The sequence below is a fragment of the Crocodylus porosus genome, unplaced genomic scaffold, assembly GCF_001723895.1.
Source record: "Crocodylus porosus isolate Cpor-Errol unplaced genomic scaffold, CroPor_comp1, whole genome shotgun sequence".
NCBI lineage: Eukaryota > Metazoa > Chordata > Crocodylia > Crocodylidae > Crocodylus > Crocodylus porosus.
The window spans coordinates 9,218,765-9,242,614 of record NW_017728929.1 but is presented as its reverse complement, the minus strand read 5'-3'; the positions used below and the strand labels follow the sequence as shown (position 1 = coordinate 9,242,614).

Below are 23,850 nucleotides of genomic sequence, written 5' to 3'. Positions count from 1 at the left end.
GACCAGAGTTTCATCTACCAGCACAATTGCTCCAATGAAAATCCAGTTTCTGGGCCAGGTCCAGCAGATGACTTCCAGCATAGCCTTATTGATATCAGTGGAGCAAGGCATATGCTTAACCTTATGCATGTGCTTAATTTTTCTGCTGGATTCTGGCTAGACTGCTCAGCACTTTGCAGGAACAAGGTCAGTAAATTGCCTTTTGCAGAGGCCACAAAATCACCCATCAGATGATAACAAACATCTAGTCCCTTCTGTCCTGCTTCTGGAAAAGCTGCATCTCAAACAACCCCTGAGCCTAGCCAGTCACCCTGCAAACTCCTTTTTGCTTAGTAGGAGGGAGGAACCCCATAAGTAGATAGTTGGAAAGTCTATTCTGCAGAAAGAGAATGGCCACCTCCTTCACTCTGAAAATGCACGTTTGAATGTACTTTTTTCAGTCAATTTTTAAATATGGTGCCTGAGATTCATAGATTCATAGATGTTAAGGGTTGGAAGGGACCTTATAAGATCATTGGGTCTAGCCCCCCTGCACTTGGGCAGGAAAGACTGCTGGGGTCAGATGATGTTTTTGTTCTGGTCTGGAATGAAAAGTCAAAGATTTTTAAATTTCTCAGAGAATAAAAATTCCCAAATATTCTGAGTATGGATCAGTTAAGACATTTTTGTGAATGTCACACCTCTGAGTCAATGATGAAACTGATATATGTTTTAAAATATTGTAATATTTTAATTTCATTTTAAATGTATCAGGTTAAAACAATATTTCAATATTTAGCTGAAATAGTTGTGTTTCCACAAGACACTTTAGTTCTGGTAAGACTGTTTTTTTGGGGGGAAAGGGGCTTATCAGAAAACAGTCATCACATTTTTTTGCACAGTCCTGATTTGGGGTATTAAAACTCCCATCAACCCCCCCTTGGGCCCTCCCAAGAATTAAGCTCTAGTTCTGTGTGTTAGGCTCAAGATGTACCTTAACAATGTGTTTAGTGATGTAGCATCACATCCCCCCAGCCAGTTGCCACAACTCCATGGCTTGGTAACCTGATATTAGGTAAGAATGATTGCAAGAGATGCCACAAAACTCCATCTCAGTCAGGAATTAATACCTCTCTTTGTGAACATTTTAATGGTATATTCAGAGCATGCTGTTGATCTGGGTTTCCTACTGCAATATTCTGCTTGGACTGGGAAGAGATATGAATATATCTTTTGGGGGAAGCCCTCTTAACCTAGCAATACAACTGCCCAGAGCCTCCTTAAGAGAAAAAGAAGGGGTGGGGAGATCCATACTAGCTGGCTTTAATAACACCGCCTCCTTGTTATTTCATCTTCCTTACAAGGCTAAAGCTAGAAGCTTTCCTCTGTCTGCTTCAGTGTTTTAAAAGCGGCAGAGCAAGTGCTGGGATCACGTTGTTGGAGCACAAATAGGATTTGGAAGGATGGGGAGAGAGTAACTGATTAGAGCCTCTTGAAGCGCAGTCCAGAGCAGGCAGATGCTCTTTAGCTCCAGCAGAGGATGGGAGTGGAAAATCAATATGCTCTACAAATCCTAGAGCCAGGTGTCCTTTTGATCTGAACCTTCCAAAGAACCAAGAGAAACACGTAAAACCAGCCAAAAATCATCGAGGAGAAAAATGCAGCATGATGGGTAAATATCTCCTTCACTGGGAAAATGTAAATATTTGAGATTTTTCTTTTAGCTCAGTTTTTAAATATGGGTGCCAGAAATGAGAATCTCAGATCTGTTCATACGTGCATTACTGAAAAGCTTTGGTCTGACTTTTTCCAGGCATGTTACCTGCAACTCCTGTTGAAGTAACCTAGCTTTTTTTCTCCATGCGCCTATAAATGAATTTAGGAGCCTCATTTTAGGTACACATGCTTGAAAACTTTAGCCTCTGCTTCTCCATTTCATTAGCACAGTTTCAGGTGGAAGGCTTTGGAAAAGCAGCTGGTACAGTGCTTTCTTAAAGCAAAAAGCTACATAAACAAAAACCAAACTGGGAATTGAGTTGAGCTAAACAAGAAGCTGTTGTCTGAGAGGAAGGGCTGGTGGGACATTGAAACACTAATGCAGCATTGTATTTGCAGTGTGTTGATGCCCTTCCTTCAAAAAGATCTGTGCCCTACTCAGCTGCAATTTTTATCTGTGCCAGAATGTGGGACTCTTGCTTTGTCTAGTTAATTTAATTGAAACAAGCTGTAACCAGTCTAAATATTCTACACAGTCTAAAAATTGTTTCCAGATTTTGTTTCTTTCTCTGAAATATAATACCATTACTGCTGATTCTTAAAGGGGAAAAGCAAAACACCTTTTAGCTCAAGTCTTCTCATCCTCAGTTGGGCAGAACTCCCTTTGTAGATAATGGGAGTGTGATCGCAGGATTTGGCCAGTTGTCTATAAGTTTCAATGGATTTGATCCTCAGCTGGTATAAATCAGTGTAGTTACACTGAAATCAATGGCATTGTGGTGCAGATCACCTGGAGTTCTGGCTCCTATTCTTTTTCTTTCCCTGTGAGCTAGTCAATTCATACATTCTCTTTTTCACCAGGTAAAGCAGAAGGCGGCTCATTCAAGAATCCCCGCTGGGAGCTGTGACAAATCATGAACCCAGTGGGTTATTTTTCTTATAAATGACAGCAGCAGATTCTCATCAGCGGCATTGGAGCAGATTTCCAACAGGAGCACCCTGAAACCTTGGATTCCATTGTCAGAAATGGAGGTGCTACGCCGCTCCTCAGTCTTCGCCGCGGAGGTGATGGAGGTCTTTGACCGATCTCCCACTGACAAGGAGCTGGTGTCCCAGGCCAAGGTGCTCTGTAGAGACTACATACATTCCAGGCTGATTCGGGTTGGCATTGGCTGGAGCAAACCTGAGTACAGTGCACCTTTCCCCGGTGGCAAGCTGGCAGAGGTGTCCAGTATACTTCTGCGCCTAGGTGGGTACAGCCGTGGGTGGTGTGTTCCATGAGGAGCACTCCTAACTAGAGCAGGAAAAGGCAAAAGGGAGGGTGGCTCCTGGCTGCCTAGAGGTTCTTCATAGAGCCAAGACCTTCCTCTCTCTAAAGAGTGAGGCATTGCATGCCTTCTGTAGCAAGAGCATCCAGATTTATTCTCCCGCACTTCCCCAAGCTACTCCAGGACTTGTGCCTGGAGGGACTAGAAACTTTTGGAGCTAAAAGAGAGTCCAGAAATTCTCAAGAGCCTATTTAATCCCAAAAACCAAAAGTAACTGAAGGCTTGCTCTTGAAGTTAAAACTGATTTGCAGTTGGAGCTGTGTCAGGCTCTGAGCCTTTTGGATCATTCAACCTGTAGCCTCCCCAGATGGATATCCCAGTGGAGCTTTCAGTCTTTTCTGCACAGAGTGACTTGTCTCAGCAACCCTGACAACTGAGGCTGCTGTTCAGGAAGAATTCTGCTAGTTGTGAACTTGGGCTTTTTCAGGTGCTCATGCTGGCTGCTGATAGCAGACTTGTAAGGACACTTAGTTGTGGGGGTTGCCACTTGGTCCACATGAATTTGAGATATTTATAATGGCTGCATTTCAGTAACAGAGCATTACAGTTAATCTGCTGCCATCTGTCTTAGATCATCTGAATCATTCAGTTGGAGATGAGTCTTCTCTCTTGTTTTTTGTCACTGGGGTAACCGTTAACTCCTTCTGGCCCCAACATAGGGATGTAGTTGAGTCATTGGTCCAGGGACCTTTGCTTAAACTGGCTGGGCAAGAGAAAAATGATATGAACAGCAACATGCAGCAGCACAAGCTGCAACTGTGTGGGGGTGACAGCTAGGTTGTATTAAAAGTGCCCAGCAATACACTGCAGGTGAAGTCAACTTAACACCAGGATGTGTGCCAGGAACTGGGGTGGGATGTTTGGGTGATATAACTGGAGGCTGCTGGCCAGCAGTGACTACTGTGTGCCCCCACCCAGGACGCTTGCCACAGAGAGAAGAGATATACAATGCTCTGGCAAGTGGTAGTGGACCAGATACTGCGCAGCAAGAATCCACCAGATGGTTTTCTCTTAAACCCGATGCACATCTGAGTGCCTACAGCTGCCCTTGCTGCATGACATATTATTTATCCAGTTAGGATTTAGCCTTTGTTGTGTTAAAGTCAGTCCAGTTACCAGTTGTCTGAGGGACGTTTTAAAATCATCTGATGGGACAAATCCTTAGCTGGTTTGGACCCACTGTCAATGGACATAGTCTGAGATCACTGCGGCATTGGACTGATGTTTCTCCTGAGGACTGGAGCCAGCCTGTCTGGCTCCCTCCTTTCTTTGTTTCTTACTTTCCTCTTTCTGTATCTTGGGTAATCCTTTTTTTAGGAGCAGAAATTTTCCCTTCTAACTTCTTTTGCTTTCAGCATCTTTTCTTTCCTCCCTGTGTTCCTGTCTCTCTTTCCACTCCCTCCCACATTTTCTAGCCTTTTTTCTCCCCCACCTGAATGGGTGAGGTAGAATCAAGTTGCTTTTCTTTCACATGTGGGTGGTCAAAAGTGTGTTGGAGGGTGAGCAGGTGACAGAGTGATTGTGAAGGCATCTCCTGGATGACTGTCCTGTTACTTACTCATGTTGAGATGGAAGGATTTGGTTTATAGTCAATAGTATCTTGGCTTTTCTTATAAGCAAACCTGCTTGGAACAGAACCTCATGTAAGAGCTGCAAGGGGAAAGTATCCTTCCTCTTAGGCTACAAAGTCACTTCCTGTCCATTTGCGTATCATCTCAGCACATGGCCCTTTGCGTTCCTTCTCCTCTTCTAACCAACCCACTTTAAAGTATTGAACCACTGCTGTCTCCATACCAGCTGCTGCAACAAACCAAACAACCTCTTGCCCCAGCTGTGGGAAGCCTGTGAAAGGGAAGAACTGCAGCCTTCCTGCTCTTGGTTATGTGCCAAAGCAGTCAATGGTGTGGTGAGCAGGCTGGGGGATTAGGCATGCTATGAATAAAGAGAAAGTGAAAACAACAGCATGGTTGCCCAAAAGCCACAACCCAACCTGCCACCTGTGTCTGCTGCAGCAGCTGCCCAGACTGCATTAGCCTTGCCAACCACAGCTGTGGCACAGACTCACGGGTGGTAAAATCCTGCAGCTGTCAGGGGACCATCTGAAGGGGAGAGACCAGCATTAGCAGTGGTGCTTATGTTGAGGTCCCTTTGGGGCCAGGTCCCCCTAGGATCAAATAGCATCATGCCATTGATGTCACAGCAGATTTGTTTTCACCAGGTGAGGCCCAGTGAAGCTTTCCCCAATAAACCCAATGCTCCCAGCACCCTGAGTACTGCAACTCACCTGGCTTCTGTTGGCTGATGTGTCCTTTGTACAGGAAGCTTCTTGGGGACCAGCCCATGGAATGAAATTAAGATTTTACACCTAAATATCCTTTCCTGGTTCCCCTGCTGCCATCTGCTATAGTTTCCATAAGCTGTGCATAGGCACCTTCATACTCATGGACAGCTCCTGTAAAGCTTACAGAGGATACTTTAGGAAACTGGCTAAGATGGCTCTCCATATAGACTCTACTGGATGCAGTACTGCAGATGCTCTTCATGCTCTACATCAGAAAAATTAGTGCCCTTCCAAATTATTCCAGACTAGAGTCCACATAGGGAATGGTTCAGTTCTGTTTCTCCAGGCTTTTCATCTTGCCTGGGATGAGCAGGGGAATGAGAAGTCAGTTGCTTCGCAAAAGAAGAGGATCTTTAGGTACCTGAACCCATTTGATATACCAGAGCTCACTTGTATCTGTAGATTTAGGTGCAGAGGATCCCTCCGTGTGAAGGCTAAGGATCAGCACTTGCTCCTCTTAGCCCTGTGAGGGTGTTTTATGGGGGCTGGCATCTGTATTAGAGAAGAAAGCAGGAAGCAACAGTTATGTGTTCCTCCTCCAAGCTCCTTGAATTGCAAGAATGGGGTGCCCAGATAGGCAGTCCCAGTTCCTTCTCCATACCTTACAGTCTCCTTAGAGGGGCTCCTGGCTTAGCTTTTGGTTGTACTGCCAGGGAGAGGGTGCCTGGGTGTGAGCTCATACTTCTCAGGGATCCAGACAGATCCTGGGAAATGTTCTGATGTTTGGGATTCCTGTTGCTCTGTAATTTTAATGGTGTAGGCTCTAACGCTAGTGTGGTCCTTACAGTTCTGTTAAAATAAGCTCCTGTATTCAGAAAACTTGTTAGGAAAAAAAACAAAGGTCAGATTCCAATCTGTTACGCCCATGTGCATACACATGCAACTGAGCCAAATCTAAATTAAAGGGGCATAGTCAATTTTGGCTCCCAAATGGGTAGGCAATGTCCCCACATTACCCCACTAGGAAGTGTTCCTGTCCAGGCAAGTCATTCCCAAGCCAATCCTCCTAAATGCAGATCTTCAGCAGTACAACATCTAACTGTATCTTGTACTTCAGGCCAGCTGGCCCATGCATTGACTGTGGTAGCAGGGAGCAGTAGCAGTGTTTCATTTTAAAAGCCTATTTTAAAGAAACATTACTTTATGTGGAACAATTTCTGCCACTCACTAAGCTGGGCAATGTTGTGCTGAGGGGAGAGTGGATGGCTCTGCAATTAGTGATAGTAGGTAGGCTTTCTCTTCTTGGTGACCAGTGCAAACCCATCCCTGTTCAGTAACTAGAGCAGAGGAAATTAAGGCAAGACTTGTCTCATGCTCAGCTTCACTAGTGACTGTGCATCACAATCATATGTCCTTTCTGCCTCAGTTTACCTAGGACTTTCAGGCACACATAGCTAATATTCTAAAGTACTTTGGGCCTCTCAGAAGAAAGGTGCAAAAAACCAGCTATCAGAAGCCACAAACTGTATGGTAGCAGGAGGCAGAGCAGAGTGGTACCTTATAGACTAACTAATTCAGTGAGGCATAAACTTTCATAAACAACAGCTTAGGTAGCATCTGACAAAGTAAGCTGTTGGTTATAAAAACTTATGCCTCTCTGAATTAGTCTATAGGGTGCCACCCTGCCCTGCCTTCTGTCTGACTTCAGACTGATGCAGCTAACCACCTCTCTTGGTATATGGTAGCAGTTAGTTTCTGAGGGGGAGTGAAACATAGTAAGCTGTGTTAGCGTGCTGTAAAGCAGAAGGCAGGGTAGATTTGCACTTCATAGACTAACCAAATTAGAAATATATATAGGATAAGCTTCTGTGAGCTGGAGCTCACTTCATCAGGTGCTGTGAAAAGACTTGCAGAAAGGGCAGTGAGCTGGCCTTCTAAACTACATCAGAAAACCACATTGTACAAGGCATTAGTAAACACCATCAGAATCAACCTGGCCACCAAATGGTATGGCTATGCAAAATTTCACCCAGTGTTTTGTTTCCAAGCTATTTTGATGCGTTTCGAGCTTGACACAATGAAATCAAAATGAAACAAAAGCCTTCAAAACAGCTTCGAAATGAAACAAGGGTACTTGAAATGTTTCAAAAGTCTTGAAATGTTTCAAGTTTCAAAGCCAGGCTTACTTGGCTGCACTGCTAGTCTCATCTGTAAGCACCAGCCTCCTGTCATCTGGCAGGAAGATCGGGGGTTCGCCCACACCCCTGGGAGGGCTGCAGGGGCTGTGTCAGACTGCTCCCGGGGGTGCGGGCCCCCGATCTGCCTCCCAGATCACAGGAGGCTGGTACTGCCAGCTGGGGCCAGAGGCAGCACTGAACTGCTCAGTGCAGGCTGTGGAATAGCTTATGGGTGAAACGCTGAAACAGCATCAAAACAGTTTTGAGGAAACGAAATGGAACAGTGCTTTCAAAACAAAGGGAAACTCAAAAGGAAACACTGTTCTGTCGAAATGTTGAAATAGAAGTCGAAACGGAACAGTGCTGTTTTGCACAGCCCTACCAAAGAGAATAAATATGCAAATCCTAGACATGAGTAAGTAATTTACATGTTACATATTTAATTACAAATTGGCTTAAATTGAAATTAACTTAAATCAGTGCAAGCCAGTGTGCCTACTCTTAATCTGATTTACAGCAGCTTTATATTTTATTTGAAATGTTTCCTTACCAAATTAGGCTTAATCAGTATAAAGGTTTAAATTGGATTAAGGATGTGAAGAAACAAAGAACCATGCTGCTTCAAACTGGAGGGGAGGATCTTACTGATCATGAGTGCATGTCAGCTGACCTGTTGAAACTGTTCTGTCTGTCTGCTCTTATGCTGCAGTAATTGAAGCCAAGCCTCAGTGACTTACTCCTTAAAGCAGTGGTTCTCAACCTGTTTTAGACTTAAGGCAGGCCCCCACAAATTGGAAGAATTTAGCAGCACTCCAGTAAAAAAAAACTAATAAAAATGTCACATGAACACAGAGGTACAGTTGAGAGCTCTTTTATTAGACCAACTAAATAGTGGCCAAAAGAATTATTTATTTGTAAGCTTTCGGGCACACACCCTTCATTAGGCTGAGGAGAATTGAAAGATTGTAAAAGTTCTTCTAGGTAGAAAATAAACTTCATTTTACACAAGGGAGATAGAAGCTGGAAGTGTATTCCTCTGGCAATCTGAGAGTCCTTTTGTGAGAGTATTGCTCTGTGATGTGCAGATTAGATATTAACATTATAATATAAACATATTCTCCATTAATGTGCTGTTAATTGATGCTTATATTATATTGCCATATAATATGAAATGTAATGTAAGTGTCACCCCTTCAGGCTGCTTTCCCTGGCTCTGCCTGGCCCTGTACATGCCAGTTCCCAGTGACGCACGTGGATTCCCTACACATGGGCCCAGGTCACCACTGGGGAACAGAAACTGGTGGGCCAGTTTCTGGCCTTATTTTTCCCAGGGCAATCCCCGCTGAACTCCAGCCTTGGGCCCAAAATGGACAGAGCCCAGGAGAAGGTGCCAGGCTACATGCACATGTGTTGAGAGGGTTGGAGGGGTGGGAGAGGGGGCAAAGGAGCACATGAGGTTTGGAGGGAGGAGGGTGACCCCTCTCTGCCTCCAGTCTGTACCTGAAGGGGCAAGTGCAGCTCCTGCTGCCATGGCTGTTCCTGTGGGAATTCATACATCAGGATCCAGTGTCACTTGCCTTCACAGCCCCTCCCACCAGCCTGGGGAGCCTGCAAAGAGCTGGGAGTAGATCTGCATCCACCTGTGGCAGAGCACGCTGCTCAAAGCAACCAGTGCAGGGGTTGCTGGAGGGTGGAAGTGGAAAGCCATGGGTGCCCCTTGTCTGTGGGACCCCAGAGCAGGCAGGAGGAAGAGCTTACCTCCTCAAATGGGGTCTCTAGCACCTCTGAGGAGGGTCTCACAGCACATCAGTTGAGAGTCACTGCCTTAATGAATGAGGTCATAAATTACTGCACTTTTACTTTTGATGGGATAGAGTAGAAAGACAAAAGTGACCATGCATTAGCTGAAACAGGGTAAGTCCGGCTCACTCCTTGCAGTTGGTATGATTGTTTCCTGTCCTAGAGTATCCAGGCTGCCTTGCACTACTGTAAAATTTAAATCTCATTGAGGAGGTCTCTGAATGTAGCTACAGCAGAAGTGGGCAAAATGTGGCCTGCGAGCTGGATGTGGCCTGCCAGGCCATTCTATCTGGCCCGCGGAGCCCCTAAAATTTTTAGAAAATTAATATTTATTGGCCCCTGGCTGCCTGTCATGTGGCCCTCAATGGCTTGTCATGTGGCCCTCAATGGCTTGCCAAAACTGAGTAAGCGGCCCTCCACCCAAAATAATTGCCTGCCTCCTGCGCTGCAGCCTGGGAAGTGGCCTTTCCAGCTTTCAGTTGGGGCTGCGTAAAGAAACTTGCAAAGCTGCTATACTGGTTCTTTCACAATTTCTGGTAAGGGAAGGAGGAGAAACACCAAAACTTATCTCACTGCTCAAGCTTGCAAAGTCAGTAATTGCAGTTGAGCATGGGGAGAGAATTCTGCCACAGAATACTGCCCTGATGGAGAGGCAGGGTTGCCTAACGGGTAGGGAATTGCATTGGGTGAAAGAAGGCCTGGATTCTGTCTCCAGTTGTACCACTGGCCTACTGGACTGAGGTACTTCATCTCTCCATGCCCCCATTTCCTTTGCCTGTCTTCTCTACTTAGGTCTTCATGGTAGAGAATGCCTTATGACATGGGTACTACCCCTAGCGCAGTGGGCCCTGATCTCAGTTAGGACTTGTAAGGCCCTGCTGTAATAAAATGAATGTGTAATAATAACAGTGCTGTGCCAAATGCTTCTCTCTCCCTCTCCCCCACCACCCCATCCATGACTTTCAGTTTGCCCAGGGGGAAGCTGTTACCTGCGTGTGTGGATAAGCTTGTGTATTCTTTGTGATAGGAGAACAGCTGTCAATATCGTATGTACCAGTTCTCTCTTATCAGTTTCAGCCATGCATTTTCAAGGTTTCCTCTTTTAGTCAGATTGCATGGAACAATTAAATCCTTTGAGGGGTCGGGATGCTTTATTTGTTGAATTCTGAGAAGCTGGGGTTTGCCTGATTCAGGATCTTAAAACTGTCAGTGGCTGTAGGCATAGGTTAAGATTTAGTAGCTAATAACCCTTTCATGACATGAGCCCTTAGTATGACTGGGTGAAATCCTGCTTCTTAGGTCTCATTGTTAACCATAAAGCCAGTTTTGAGGAGGATCTGTTCCTGGTATTCTTTCCCCAAGGCACATTTGTATTGCAGTTCTGCCCTGCAGTGTAGACAGGACTTGAATGTGTTCTAGCTGCTCTTCCCGCCACACCCACTACAAAAGATGTTTGAGCAATGTGGGAAGTTGAGTACAGGAACTCCCATGCAGTGCCCAAGCCTGAAACCAGGTTGGTAACATGGTGGAGACAATTTATGTTGAGGAAGAGTCCCACAACACACTTGGCTGTTTCTCATACTGAAGGTACAGCCATGATGCCAGTATCTAACCCTGCTGCTTTAGCCTAGTAAGAGGAACTTTTATCCTGGCATTGTCTTCACCTTGGTCATTGTGCTGACATGTGCCTGAGGTGAGAGACCTACCTGGAACCTCAAGCTTATGTTTCAGCACATTCAGAAGACTCCTTGCTTAAGAGCTGGGTAGGCAGATGAGGAAACCATGTAGCTGTCTGAAGAATGCAGAGTGCTCCAGACCTTGATCTGTGCCCATATTACCATAAGACAGCTGAATTTGACAGTCTCTTTACTTGGTTAATTAATGTTTCTTAGCTCCAGGCAGATTCTTGGCTTTCATCATAATCGAACGCCATTGAGTCCATTTCCTGCTAAGGCATTTTTGTTTGGTAGAAGCTGCATGGGGTGCTGAAAATGGGTGTGGCCGGTGTGAGCTAAGCTAAAAAGAAACATCTTACTTTGTTTTATGTATATCAGGATCTTATTTCTCTGAGCATCTCCCAGAATGTCTTCTCAGCCTGGCTAACCGGTTGGTCCAAGGGCTCCACTTACTCATGTGAGTGCAGTCCTTGGTCAGGTTAGCTAGACTGAGGAGTGTAGCTAGGGGTTAGTGGTGTAAGCAGAGGGTTTGGTACCTCCAGAGATCAAGTCCAAGCCCTGACATAGCCCTCCTCTGTGGTCATGGGAAATGCCACTCCAGAGCCTAGTTCACCATTGCTCAGTGGCCCCTCTGGAAAAGAGCTGACACAGATTTAAGCCTGATGAAAGCCACTAGCACAGGGGGCCTCTCCACTAAGTGCATTCCTGCTTTGGCTGACATTGCACCCGGTGCTCTGTGGGGGAACAGGCAGTGTTTGAGGTGGGTTGGGACTATTAAGGGCAGGAGAAGGTATAGCTGAGGCATTCCCAACTGCACATAGGAGCTGCCCTAACACATGCACTGGCCAAGTGGCACCAGAAATGTGGCAGACACATGAGTCTGTATTCATACAGCCTTCCTTTGTACTCTGCATTGACCGCAAGCATTAGGGCAGGGCTTGCTTCTCTCCTGGTGCTTCCATTCTTCTCTGGCTTGTAGAATGAGGGACAAAAATAGCTGTTCCCTGAGGACTGTGGCTGGGTTAGCAAAGCCTTCAGCCTCATCGGTGCCGCAAGGTTTTGCTGGCATAACTCCTGTTCCGACAGCAAAACTCTTGAGGATGTGCACTACCAAAGCACCTCTGTGGCTGCAGAGCCCTCTCTTCTGCCAGCAGTTACCCCTCTTTGCTGAGCGGGGTATAGCTTCTGTCACCAGCCAGCAGCTGGCAGAAAGCATGTGTCGATGCTTCTTCACCTTCTGCTGGTTGCTGTGGTCCCTTCTGCAGGTAGCATCTTCCCAGGGTACACTTTGTTTTCCAGCTGCCAAACTGAGAATATACATGTGCTTTGAGGGGAGGGGGTGGGGGGCTAGGGGTGACAGCTGCTGTCTGCTGCCAAAACAAGGTTGGGGTATAAACTAGAACTTACAGTCCCTTTTCAAAGGGCTCTTTTGATGGCCCTTGAGGGAACAAGAAAGACGGTGCTCTGTCTGTCTTGACTTCTGATCCCTTTATAGGGGATGAGCTGGAACACATCCGACCAAACCTTTACCGCAATATCGCCCGTCAGCTGAACATCTCGCTGCACTCAGAGACTGTGGTGACTGACGCTTTCCTGGCGGTGGCTGCTCAGATCTTCACAGCAGGTACTGTGCCAAGCAGATGCATGATCAGGGTGGAGGGAGGAGCAGGACAAGGGAAGACATGTTTCAGTAATCGCTCAAGGGTGGGGTCTGTATAGCAGGAGTCCAGCTCCAAGCAGCTTGGCAGCATGTGCTGCACTAATGATTTAAAAGGAGCTCCTGCACACTGCCTTTATAGTGCATGCCATTGGCTGAGAAGTGCCCCATCGTCTTGGTGGGATCTCACACATTCCACAAGGCATCTTCCCTCTGTCTCTGTTCCCAGCCAGCATTGCCTCATCATGCAAGGAGTTGCTCTCATTCCTGGCTAACCACTGGCAGCTGCAGCATCTTTATTCTATGGGAGTCTCCCTCATTCCAGCTCATTCTCCAGACATTAGAAGCCAGACATAGCTCATCGCAGGGGAGCTTCTCCTGGATTCCCTTCTCCCAGCTGTAGCCAATATTGCCTCACTGCAGGGGAACCTCCTCCCTTCCAGCCTCCCCTGATTTTCTTAGCAGCCTGAACTGTTCCACCAGACAAGAGCTTCACTTACTCCAGAGGTCAGTTGCACTAGAAGGTTCATTAAGAATCACAGAATTGTAGAAAAGCAGGGCTGGAAGGCACCTCTAGAGGTCATCTAGTCCAGCCCCCATGCCCCCAGAGACAGGATCACTCCTGTCCAACACATCCTACACAGATCCGTTATCTAACCTCGTAGTAAAACTGACACAGCTGCAAGGCATAACACCATAAGTTGCCACAGGTAAAGCAGGGGGACAACAGTGGCCAAATGCATTGGTGTCTGGAGCCTTCTGGCTGGCCAGAGGTAATCAATCCTTTTATTCTGGATAGGGTGGTGAATCTCAGTATAGTGACAGAAATGCAGTTATAGTTCATACCACATTCTTCAAGAGAGCCTTGGTCCCTTGTGAAAGCATCCTGTCTTGAACCAGTTCCTCTTTCTGTGTTAGTAAACATTGTCTGATGGTGAGGAAAAAATCAACAAGGCTTCCTGTCTACTCTCTTTCCAGGCAGTCAAAGGGTGCAAAAGCTCTGACAGTACTTGTTAGGCATTTTGGAATGCCTTGTTGCACTGCAGATAAAATGGGCAAAAGACATAAGAAGCTGAAAATGTTGCTGGCAGGAGGGTCTGGAGCAAAGCAGGCCTGACATGCAACTAATCCTCAGCAGAGCTGCTCAGAAAGGTTATATGGAAGAGGCTTTTGCATGCAAGGTGGAACAGATTGCTATTTTTCATGACCTCTGTCACACTTTATCTTGAGCTGTGGGTGCTGTGGGGATGCTCAGGAGGAGACACAGAGCCCAGAGTTTTCTAGGATTCCTTCCTTGCATTACTCCAGAAGTTTTCCCTTGCCTCCACTAATGCATGTCTGGACTTGAGACCTGAAGCATGCCATGAAGCTGAACACAGCATGGTCAGCACTGGACAAGAAAGGAGGTGTTTGCCAGAGACTGCTTTGAGCTGAACCAAAAGAGCTGCAGAGCCCTTGTGTAGGTTACCACTGCTCAAGGAAATCAGAGCTGCTTATAAAATAGATGCAGTGGACTGCAAGGATGGCATTGGAAACCTAGGAATACTAGAGGTGCCCACAATAGAGGGAGACATCCCTGTGACATGCAGAACATCTGGGCTGGAAAGATGACTGGGCTGTAATTACTAGGGCTGAATATCAGTATGAATTCACTTGGGCAGCATTTGTATGCTTGTTTTGTGTTTGAGCTGAGCTTCCCTTGCTGAGAAGGTTACAGAATGCAGGCTCGAGTATTTGCAGTGGAAGTTGGTATTTTATTTAGGGCCTTGTTACTTGTACTTTGAGCCACACAAATGTTGATCTGTGTTAGTGCTAGCTTGGAGTTTGGAGCAGTCACACCTAGCAGCCTAGAAACCTTCTCTGATTGTCCTCCACCTGTACAGTTGTGATTTGATATTAGAGGAGTGGTGAGCAGGGAGGTCCCTTCCAGCCCTACTTCTCTATGTCCCTTGCTGGCCCACAACAGCAGCGTTCTAGACTGTGGGGAGGGAAGGGAGGCAGTGGGGTCACTCAAGAACAAAGTTGATGGACTTGGCAGGGGGCTGCATAGACAAGTTGCTGCCAGCCTGGCTCCCAGCACGCACATGCTCTGGGCTCTCTGTCACACATGTCCAGGCACATCTCCTGCCCAAAAGCATCCTTCAGACTATTCCCAGTACCCAGGCAACTTCAGCCTGAGGGGGGCTTAGGTGCTCCCCTGCTTATCCCTCCCCATCCCTCCCCACAGCTCTGCCTTACATCCACCCTGCTCCCCTACCCCTCCTTGGTGTCCTTGGGCCTAGCAGGGACAACCAAGCAGTACATGGGGCAAATGGATAGACACCCCCAGGCTTTGGGGCTAGGGGAGTCCCAGGCAGTGGTTCTGGGAAGCCGGCAGCAACAGTAGAGGCAGCGGCAGTGGGCACAGGGCCGGGGGCTGTGACACCTGGTGCATTCAGCTCCCCACCAAGTTGGCTTCACCTGCAGCTGGGAACAGAGTCCATCTGCAGCCAGCTCCTGAGTCTACATGAGCAGCAGCAGAGTCCCATGCCCATAGCCCAGATCCACCCGCAGCTACCCTGCTCTGGAGCCGTGACTTCCCTAGCAGCAGGATGCCCCCAACCATGCAGAAGCTGCCACCAGCTCTTGTTGCACTGCAGGTAGATCAGGTGTGTGGGACAGAGCACTGCTGGAGCCTCAGGGCTGGAGCTCAGGGCTTGCTGGAGCCTGGACAGGTCTGGAGGCTCTCTGGGGCTGGCCATGCTCTACTTTGCTCCCCAGAGGTTGGGCAGGTGGGGGACCTGAGGTCCAGCAGTGGCCACCATCCCAGGCAAGCTCTGTGCTGGTGGGGAAAGGTGCCCCAGCCCGTCATTCCTGGAGTGGGGAGGCTGGAGGCTGGGGGATACAGAAAAGCTGTAGGTCCAGTCCCTGGGCCACTCTACTAAGCAGCCAGTGGTGTGAGTGTCCACAGAACAGGATGGCAGGGGAGTGGCCACTGCATCCTGGGATCCTGGAGCACTTCAACTTGAGTGGCACATATGTGGGGAGTGGCCACAAATTAATGGAACAGAAGTTGGGTTGTGTGGATCAGAGATAATCCTGCCCTGTAGTGGCGTAACTTCAAGCTGCATAATGAGTGCTTTAAGCCACTTAAAGTTGTTACGGTATGGACAATCCAGGGGTTAAGAGCTCCAGGAACTGCCCAAAATTAACATGTAACAAGGCCCTTACGTGCACACTGCTTACTACAACAAGGGAACAAGCATCTCCCCCTACCTCCCTGGAGCCCCAACATAACAAATGAAATCAGAAAAAAGTGTGAGTGCACCCTTGGCTGACAGGAGTGTGTGCTCACCACTGTGCTGTAAAGACAATACTGGGGATAATGTCCCAGTGCTTCTGAATGTCTCAGTGTTGCCAATTCTTTTGTGCTTCTGTTTAACAAGATGAGGGACAGCAGGTGCTGTTAAAGCTCCAAGATTCAAAGGGCTCAAGGAGAAGTGTGGATGGTTTTTTTAAAACAAATTCCTAGCCCTCATGGTTGTGGAGAAGAGCTTGAAAACCTGTCCCCAGCTGTATCGCAATGGCTCAGAACCCAAAGGCAAATGAAAAGAACTCCAAACTCGTTAATTTAAAAAAAATAAAATGCTCTTGATTTTTAAGACATTCCCACAGGCTTTTAGTGGGGATCTGACTTTTGACCCTTGAGGCTTACAATAATGGAGTTCCCCACTATAAAAGTCAGGGACAGACACAAGGCATGTCAGCCAAGCAACATTTCCCCCTCCCCCCCACACACTCTGCTGTGTGCTCTGTGGTTCCCTGCTACTGACAGGTACTGACCACAATCGAGCCATGACTATATAAGGAAGTTGTCCACTATGACTGCGTGTCACTCTTACTTCTAGTGGCTTCTTCTAGTGGCCCAAGCTAAATTTCTGGGTGGAGCTCCATGGTGCTAGCTCTGCCCTCAAGTGCATGAACTGCAGAGCTTATAAGCAGGAAAAGCAATTGAATTTGTTGGGTGAAATTAATCGGTCATCTCTCATCATTTAACTGAGTTTTTCTCTTGCTGGGGAAGTGGAGGAAATCTGCTGACTCTAACATTCCTAGATCCCAAGCACAGTTCCAGGACTAGGAATTTAATGCTAAATCCAGCAAAACTGAGAGATGAGGATGTGGCAGCCAAGCCTGCATTTCATTTTTTTAATCTAGGAGAAAGAGATCTTGAGTCAGCAATGGGAGATGGTGCTGTGAAGCACAGTTTGTGTTTTCCAGCCAGGTACTGAAGGCTCAGTTGCCAAGTCTATAGCTAAGCATTGGGCTTATTTAAGAAAACAGCTGGACCCTGAGACTACAGACCTGCCCAGCTGCCCTGTGTCTTCCTGCTTGGGCAGTTTGTCGTTTCCTTTTCTCTTTCTCCCCTTTCCCTCAGCCCCAAATGCAGCACTCGCTGAAAACAATTGTGTATAATGCACGATACAGGCAAACTGTCAGGGGCTGACCTGCTGCGTGCCTGCCACCGTGCCGTGCTGACACACCAGCCCTTCCTTCATGCCCTTTATGCGTGTGTTTGCTTAGTTGCACTGTAAGGGACAGGGGCTGTGGCGCTAGGCAGTTGCCCTGATCCTGGCTAGGAGCTCAAGGTTCCCCCACTATAGAAACCACAAGGGCTCTGATGCTCCCTCTCCACAGATTCTGGCACAACAGTGGCCCCCAAAACAGCTCTGCAATGACAAGCTCTTCAGCTCTGGATCTGGGGCTTGATCCAGACCTGTTTGGAGACCGCAGGAGAATTTCCATTGACTACAATGGGCTTTGGATCAGGGCCTGTGCTAGTCTTGGTTTACTTTCAACATTTTTACACCAAACATGTTCCAGAAAGGAAGGGCTCGTTCTATGGAAAACACAAATGAAAACAGAGACCTGTGTTTTTTCTTCTTTTTTTCTAACTGAAGCCATTGAAATTCCCTAAGTGATGTGGTGGGAAGGGCTGCCAGACACAAGGATGCAGGAATGTTCCTTTCTGAAGGGGACTTGCTCTGGGTTTGTAAGGAGGTTTCCTGTGCATTCCTTTTCTTGGAACTGGGAATATCCAGATTTAAGGATACATCTACATGGCACCTGTGCTGTGTGCCAGAGCACCACTGTGAAGTTTGCCCTCCCAACCCTACCTCTGCATGCATTCAGTCATGGACATGAGGCTACAGAGCTGCCTTAGAGCAGGCCAGAGACAGGGGACTGAACAGCAGCTCTGGGCATACCCTCGGGGTCTCCCTTAAGGCAGGTATATTGCCTCATTTCCAGGATTTGGTAGGGAGTGAGTGGGTGGGGAAAGCTGCTCAGTACTTGTTCTGGCCCCAGTGTGGCTGTGGGGCTGTCAGGGGGCTGCATGGGCAGGTTGTCATGCCTATGCAGCCCCTTGACAGTCATAATGTCCGTCTCCTTGTTTTATGGGCTGTGCATGATTAAAGTGCACTTGCCCAATGCCCAGCTGTCAGGGTAAGTGCTCCTTCCCTGTAGTGGGAGCAAAGTTTCCCTGCTGCTGCCTGAAATTTAGGCCATGTGAAGCTGAGCATCCAGCCAAGTTGCCTTTGTGTGTGTATTTCTGGGTCTTGATTTCCATCTGTTTACAACAGATGATGCCAGAGGAGACTGTGTTGCGCCTAATGTGTGATCTCCCAGCTGCTGTGAACATGCTGGTTTTAGATGTGAATTGGGAGGCCTGCTTTGATGTTAAAATGGGGAGAGTTATTTAAATAACTGAGGCAAGCATGGTGCAGTGTGTGCTCTGAGACTGACCAGACCCATGTCACGTGGCTGCTTGAACTCTCCACAGTGGCAGGCAGCTGAGATGCAGCAGGAACACTTTCAAAACAGCCCTTTCTCACTAGTTCATTTTCCCCTTGGCTAGCCAGTGTTTACATACCTCCAGCTCCACAGCTGGCCTCCAGTCTCCTGCTTATTTTAAACTCCTTCCAGGCAGCTTTTTACATTTTTATGTCTCCTTTGAAGTAGCAGGCAAAGTTCTTCGGGTAGATGTTATATCTACAACCAACAACCCTACTTTGAAGTGGGGCTTTCTTTGTACCTTCATGTGCAGAAGTTTAGTTATCTCCCTCTTTTTTCTGGACTAGCTTTCCATTCACTTGTGTCTCCAGCTCCTCTGCACGCTGAGGACTGGCTTGAATTCCACTTGATGGGAGGTCATCAGTGTATTGCATCTTTTTTATTCCATTTGCAAATTAGCAGCTCGATTTCATCTAAGAGGAAGGGGCCAGACCACCTGGACCTTGTGGGTGTGCAAGAAGCAGCAAACAAGGAGGCTTCTCTGCTCTGATAAAGAGCGAGACACAAACCAAGCTCTTCTGCTCAGCAGTGTATCAAGCTGAGTTGTGCCTCCAGATGAAGAGTAGACCACTGCTCCCCGAGTACCCCGTGCTGACCACGACAAGTGGTTCCATGCAGAGTGGAGTGGATGGTGCATTCTGGGAATGGGCAGAGCAGGGACTACTGTCACCTATTTCCTTGCCATCCCCCCCCAGTGATCCCAGATTTAGTGGCTATTGCCTGAGGCTGGGGTCTCCTACTAGGGCAGTGTGCCTCCACAAACCCCACCCTGTGGCTCTGTGCTGAAGGCACAAACTAGCCCTTTTTGCATGGAGTAGCCTAGGATTCGCCCTCTATCTCTATTGCAACAGGATTCCTTTATGGAAATCAGCAAGGCAGGGACAGCTTGTGTGTTGTAGCCATTTGTAAACCTCCATCATTGCTATTACCTGCCATGATAACTGAACAGTTGTAGCTTGCTCTGGCTTCACAACTCCCTTATAATAGCACATAAGAAGAAGCTCTAATTTAAGACTCACATTGAATGTTGGTAGGGAAGGCAGAGCACTCAGCATCAACATACTTCAACTTCCCTTGATGATCTGAACTATTTCCTTCAAAATTTCTCTCCATCTCACTGATGATCTGATGCTGTTCCAGACACCAGGTAGGGAAGGTTGGTGTGCTATACAAATAACCAAAATCTACTAATTGGTGTGAACATGTGGTACAGAATGCTAATTAAGAAGCTAGAGTTCCACGGGGTGGAGAATCTGTTTGTTGGTGTCAGTGTCCATGATGAGTGGTTCCTCACATCCGGGAGAGCATCACATTTTCTGTAACCCTGACTACAGGCTCCCCCCTACCTTTCATTCCCACTTGTGATTCCAACTTTCATGTGCCTCTGGTAATCCCAGGCTGCCAAGAGGGCAGTACTATATCCTATAAAACACAGATATCTCCCAAATACAGTGGGGAGATGGTCTGATTTTCTGATGGACTGCACAATAATGAACAGCTTGTATAATGAATTCCCATTAGCATATTCTTTCAGAATTTGGTATTTGGGTATGTCTAGCCCTCACCTTTTGTTAGCATCAACAGTATGATCTGAAGCAAGTTCAAGTTGATGGAAAAGCTTCCCTTCCTTTGAAATAAAAATAGTTTGTAAAACAGAGTTAAATAACCTTTAGTGGAGTGGCCTAACTTCTGATCTCTATTATTCCACGTGAACACCTCAAAACTGGCAGTCACTCCAGATATATATGCGTGCAGGTGAACAAAATCTGACCCATGTCTGTAAAAGCTTAGAAGTGAGCCAGAAAACTTATTCCTAGAATTCTGGGCAACTTTCCACAGAACTGGAAAAAAAAAAAAAGCAAATCACAAGGGGCCACATCCCGTGACCCTGATCAGTGGAGTGGAGTTATACCAGGGTGATGTGTTAGTTGTGGTCCTAGCCCAAGAGATCAGAAACAGCAAGGGGAGGTACTTGTACTGTGAAAATCCTTCTGCATCTATCTCAGAAACGGTAGTGTCTCTGTCACCAGTATAAACAGTGATATATACTTGCTGCCTGGTTCTTTCATGTGGTTAGTGTAGCCTCTTCCTGTGTCATCCATCTGACTGTCATGGTGACAGTATGAGAATGATAACCAAAAAATGTGAATACTGCATTGCACTCTGCACTTCCTGACCAATGGCCATGAGGCAGGGCCCCTTCTGGCCTTCCTAGAGAACAAATACAGAACAAAAATAGATGCTTATTTGGGTGTATTCGTATTTCCTTCTGCTCCCAGAGATACAGAATTTGGGCACTAATAGCAGGAGGGATGTCAGGGACTGAATTTTTGCTGGGTGGTGCTTGGCATGGTATTTGCTCAAGAGGAACTTGTGGTTTTTGACATCCCCCAAGAGGGAAACAAACACCCATCTGCTATCATATGGAGCGTGAGTGGATGTTTTTGTGTTCATTTTAATAACTGTGATGCTCTCTGATCATCCGTAATTGAAATTTAAAGAACAGTTTGTCTTAATTATCAAAGCAACTCCTAAGATCCCAATTGTAGGTCACTTCTTACCCATTAGACAGAACTGTTATGAAAGCTCCTTGTTAAACCTCTCATAAGCTGGAGAGAAAAGTGTGTATGTGTGTGTGTGTGGGGGGGGGGACGGGGAATCTATTCCAGAGTAAACAGCAAAGTACTCTGGAATCCAACTTTATTTAATTGATATCTTACCTGCTGATGGATTTGGAAGTGTTATGGAAGAGGCAGAGATGTTGCACCAGTCGACCTATATTTAAGCATTTGCTTGTTTCCTGGCATATCCCTGCAGGTGTCCAATTCTTCTACTCTGCATTTTTCTTTTTTTGCTTCTAACCTATGTTGAATAAAATAATATCTATCCTGTCTTTGGAGCCATTTTCCTTTATGCCACAGCCAAAAAGCAGCTGCCATTTACCACTTTGAGGTACTGGAGTTTCACCTAGGTTCTGCCTGAGGCTGTGAGAACCTTTGGATAGTCTCTGTAGACCTCTAACTGTGTAAAATATCTTGCCACATGCTTGTTTAAAACAGTGATCCAAAATAATCAAGCCCTTGGAAAACTAAAATCTCAAAGCAGAGAGGAAATGCACATGGCATCATGCTGTGCTGCTTTGCTTGTTTGAATGGAAATGGTCATGTTTCTAGGTCACTGTTCTCCTTCATCATGGTGGGAGGGATTGCATAGTATCTGGCTGTAGCTGCTTAGGATCGAGTAGCTGTGTATCCATGCCTAGGAACACTGGCAAAGTGCAGGGGAGATCTATGAATTGCACTCACTGCTGACCTCTAGGTTATAAAGTGCTTACCAGTGGGACCTAAGGAAGATGAATGCTGTTGTGGTGTCTTCCAGGGGGTAATTGCAGGAACACCTGCTGCAGGGAAGATTAGATAACTGGCTGGCATTGTACTCCCCATCACCCTGCACATACTCCATTCGCTAGGATAAGCAGTAACCACAGAAAGTTCTGCACGAATGGGTTTGCAGCACATTTGAATTGTTAAGAGGCCGGTGCATAGATATTAGAAGTGATGGAGGAGTTCCATGCAGCACAGCGTGAACTTAGGCCCTGCACCTTCACTTCCTTTTCATAATAATTTAATTGTGCTGAAACTGTCTTGGTGTCACCTAGAGGCATAACAGTTAAGCTCTGTCTGCATGAAAGGCACAGGGAATATTAGTGACTTTTATTCCCCTGAATGTGCCTGTGAAATATGTGGTCCTGAGGGTGCCTGGTGGTCATGCCATTGTTTGACATGAGGGGCTATGAGGTAGGTAGCCTTGGTCAGATGCACCTGCTCCTGTCTCCCTGGTACAGCCTCTGTCTGGATTGGAATTTGCATCATGGTAGGTGAATGGCTTAGGTAGTTCTCCTGACAGTGTCCTCGGAGGTCATAGCATAGCGTGGGCCTGCTCTTGAGCTCCTCTCTGGCCAGGGGTTGTATTTGTTGAAGGCCCTTATCTATACGATCAATGATGAGATGGGATAGAAGCACATCCAGGGATAATTGAATATCATGTCCTTTGTTTCTGCTCTTGAGTCTTCCCCAGCTATTGCTCCTCATTCACAATGGAAAGCCACATGCATGCACAGCAGCCTGACTCAATCCGGTAAAATCCGCTGGGTTTTTTTGAGGATGCATCCTTTACCAGCACTAAATACTTGTGAAACTGAACATTATCCCTCCTTCCCACAGGCATCACGTGGGGCAAGGTGGCGTCACTCTATGCTGTGGCAGCTGGGCTGGCTGTGGACTGCGTGAGACATGCCCAGCCGGCAATGGTTCATACCATTGTGGACTGCTTGGGAGAGTTTGTGCGCAAGACCTTGGTGACGTGGCTGAAGAGGAGAGGAGGCTGGGTAAGAGGTGCTGACACTTCTCAGGCTTGCCTTAAATTGGAAAAAAATGTAGGCAATGTTATCTGCGTAATGAAAACAAGAGCAATCCTTTGGCAAGTACTGAGCAAGGTTGCCCTGTACAACTCTGCCAAAATTCTTTGGTTCTAACCTGCAGGAATCCTGCTTGTACCAGTACTAATCTCAACACGGCTGTGCTACACCCCTCACTCCTGCCATGCACGGATTCTGGCTATTCTTAGCCTTGGTTTCTTGCACAGCTCTGCCAGCCCAATTCAATCCTGACCAGCAGCCACTTTTTTTATTACTATCCAGGGCCTCTCTAGAACAGATGACTAACCATAATGGAAGGTCACAAATTGCAGGACTCTTGCAACACAGACAGAAGTCTCCTAGAGACTGATTGAGGCCAGCAAACTTAATACAGCTTCCCACACAAATTGCAGAGGTGAGGGGTTAGCATATTAACAGAACTTGCTGCCATCTGGAACTTTATATGATTATTAAAAAAATGCTTTGTTTATGCTGCTTCCTAGTAATGGTATATAGATAACATTTTATGAAGCTCATAAAGACAATACATAAATCAGAACAATCACTTTATGCTATTACACTGGTATAAAAAAGTAGTGGATAGATGACCCAACCCATCAACCAGCCCAATCTGGTAGAGAAACAGTCCTAAAGAATCAGGGGTAAAACAACAGTAGGGTGAAGTTACATTGGTTTAAATTTTGTCTGTCTGCTTCCATACTGGGTTAGCCATTTACTGTATGCTAGCTGGATAGCACCTGCTCCCTTGCCACCTAATGAGGAGACACTGTAATTGTGCCTACTAGCCCATGGTAACGCTGAAAACATATTCTGAGTTACAGAGCAACAGCAGCATGAGCTTCTGCCACTGCTGCAAGGGTGTCTTTCAACCCTGACTCAAACTAAAAGGACAGTTCAGGTTCTCAGCCTAGCAAATCCTTAAGCTTCTGTGCTCAGACTCCCAAAGGAGCTTGCAGTAGTGGTGGGTTT

The 23,850-nt window shown here is 46.7% G+C and overlaps 1 protein-coding gene across 1 annotated transcript in view; it reads left to right on the top strand.

Annotated features, from left to right (window-relative positions):
* The first annotated feature begins 756 nt into the window (after positions 1 to 756).
* The window catches only part of BOK (BOK, BCL2 family apoptosis regulator), a 28,163-nt gene continuing 5,069 nt past the window's right edge, over positions 757 to 23,850 (top strand). Inside the window, exons 1-4 of the mRNA XM_019543009.1 lie at positions 757 to 1,651; positions 2,557 to 2,944; positions 12,453 to 12,581; positions 22,667 to 22,830. Of these exons, the coding sequence (XP_019398554.1) occupies positions 2,722 to 2,944; positions 12,453 to 12,581; positions 22,667 to 22,830 (516 nt within the window). The 5' untranslated portion in view covers positions 757 to 1,651; positions 2,557 to 2,721. The remainder of the gene's footprint in view (positions 1,652 to 2,556; positions 2,945 to 12,452; positions 12,582 to 22,666; positions 22,831 to 23,850) is intronic.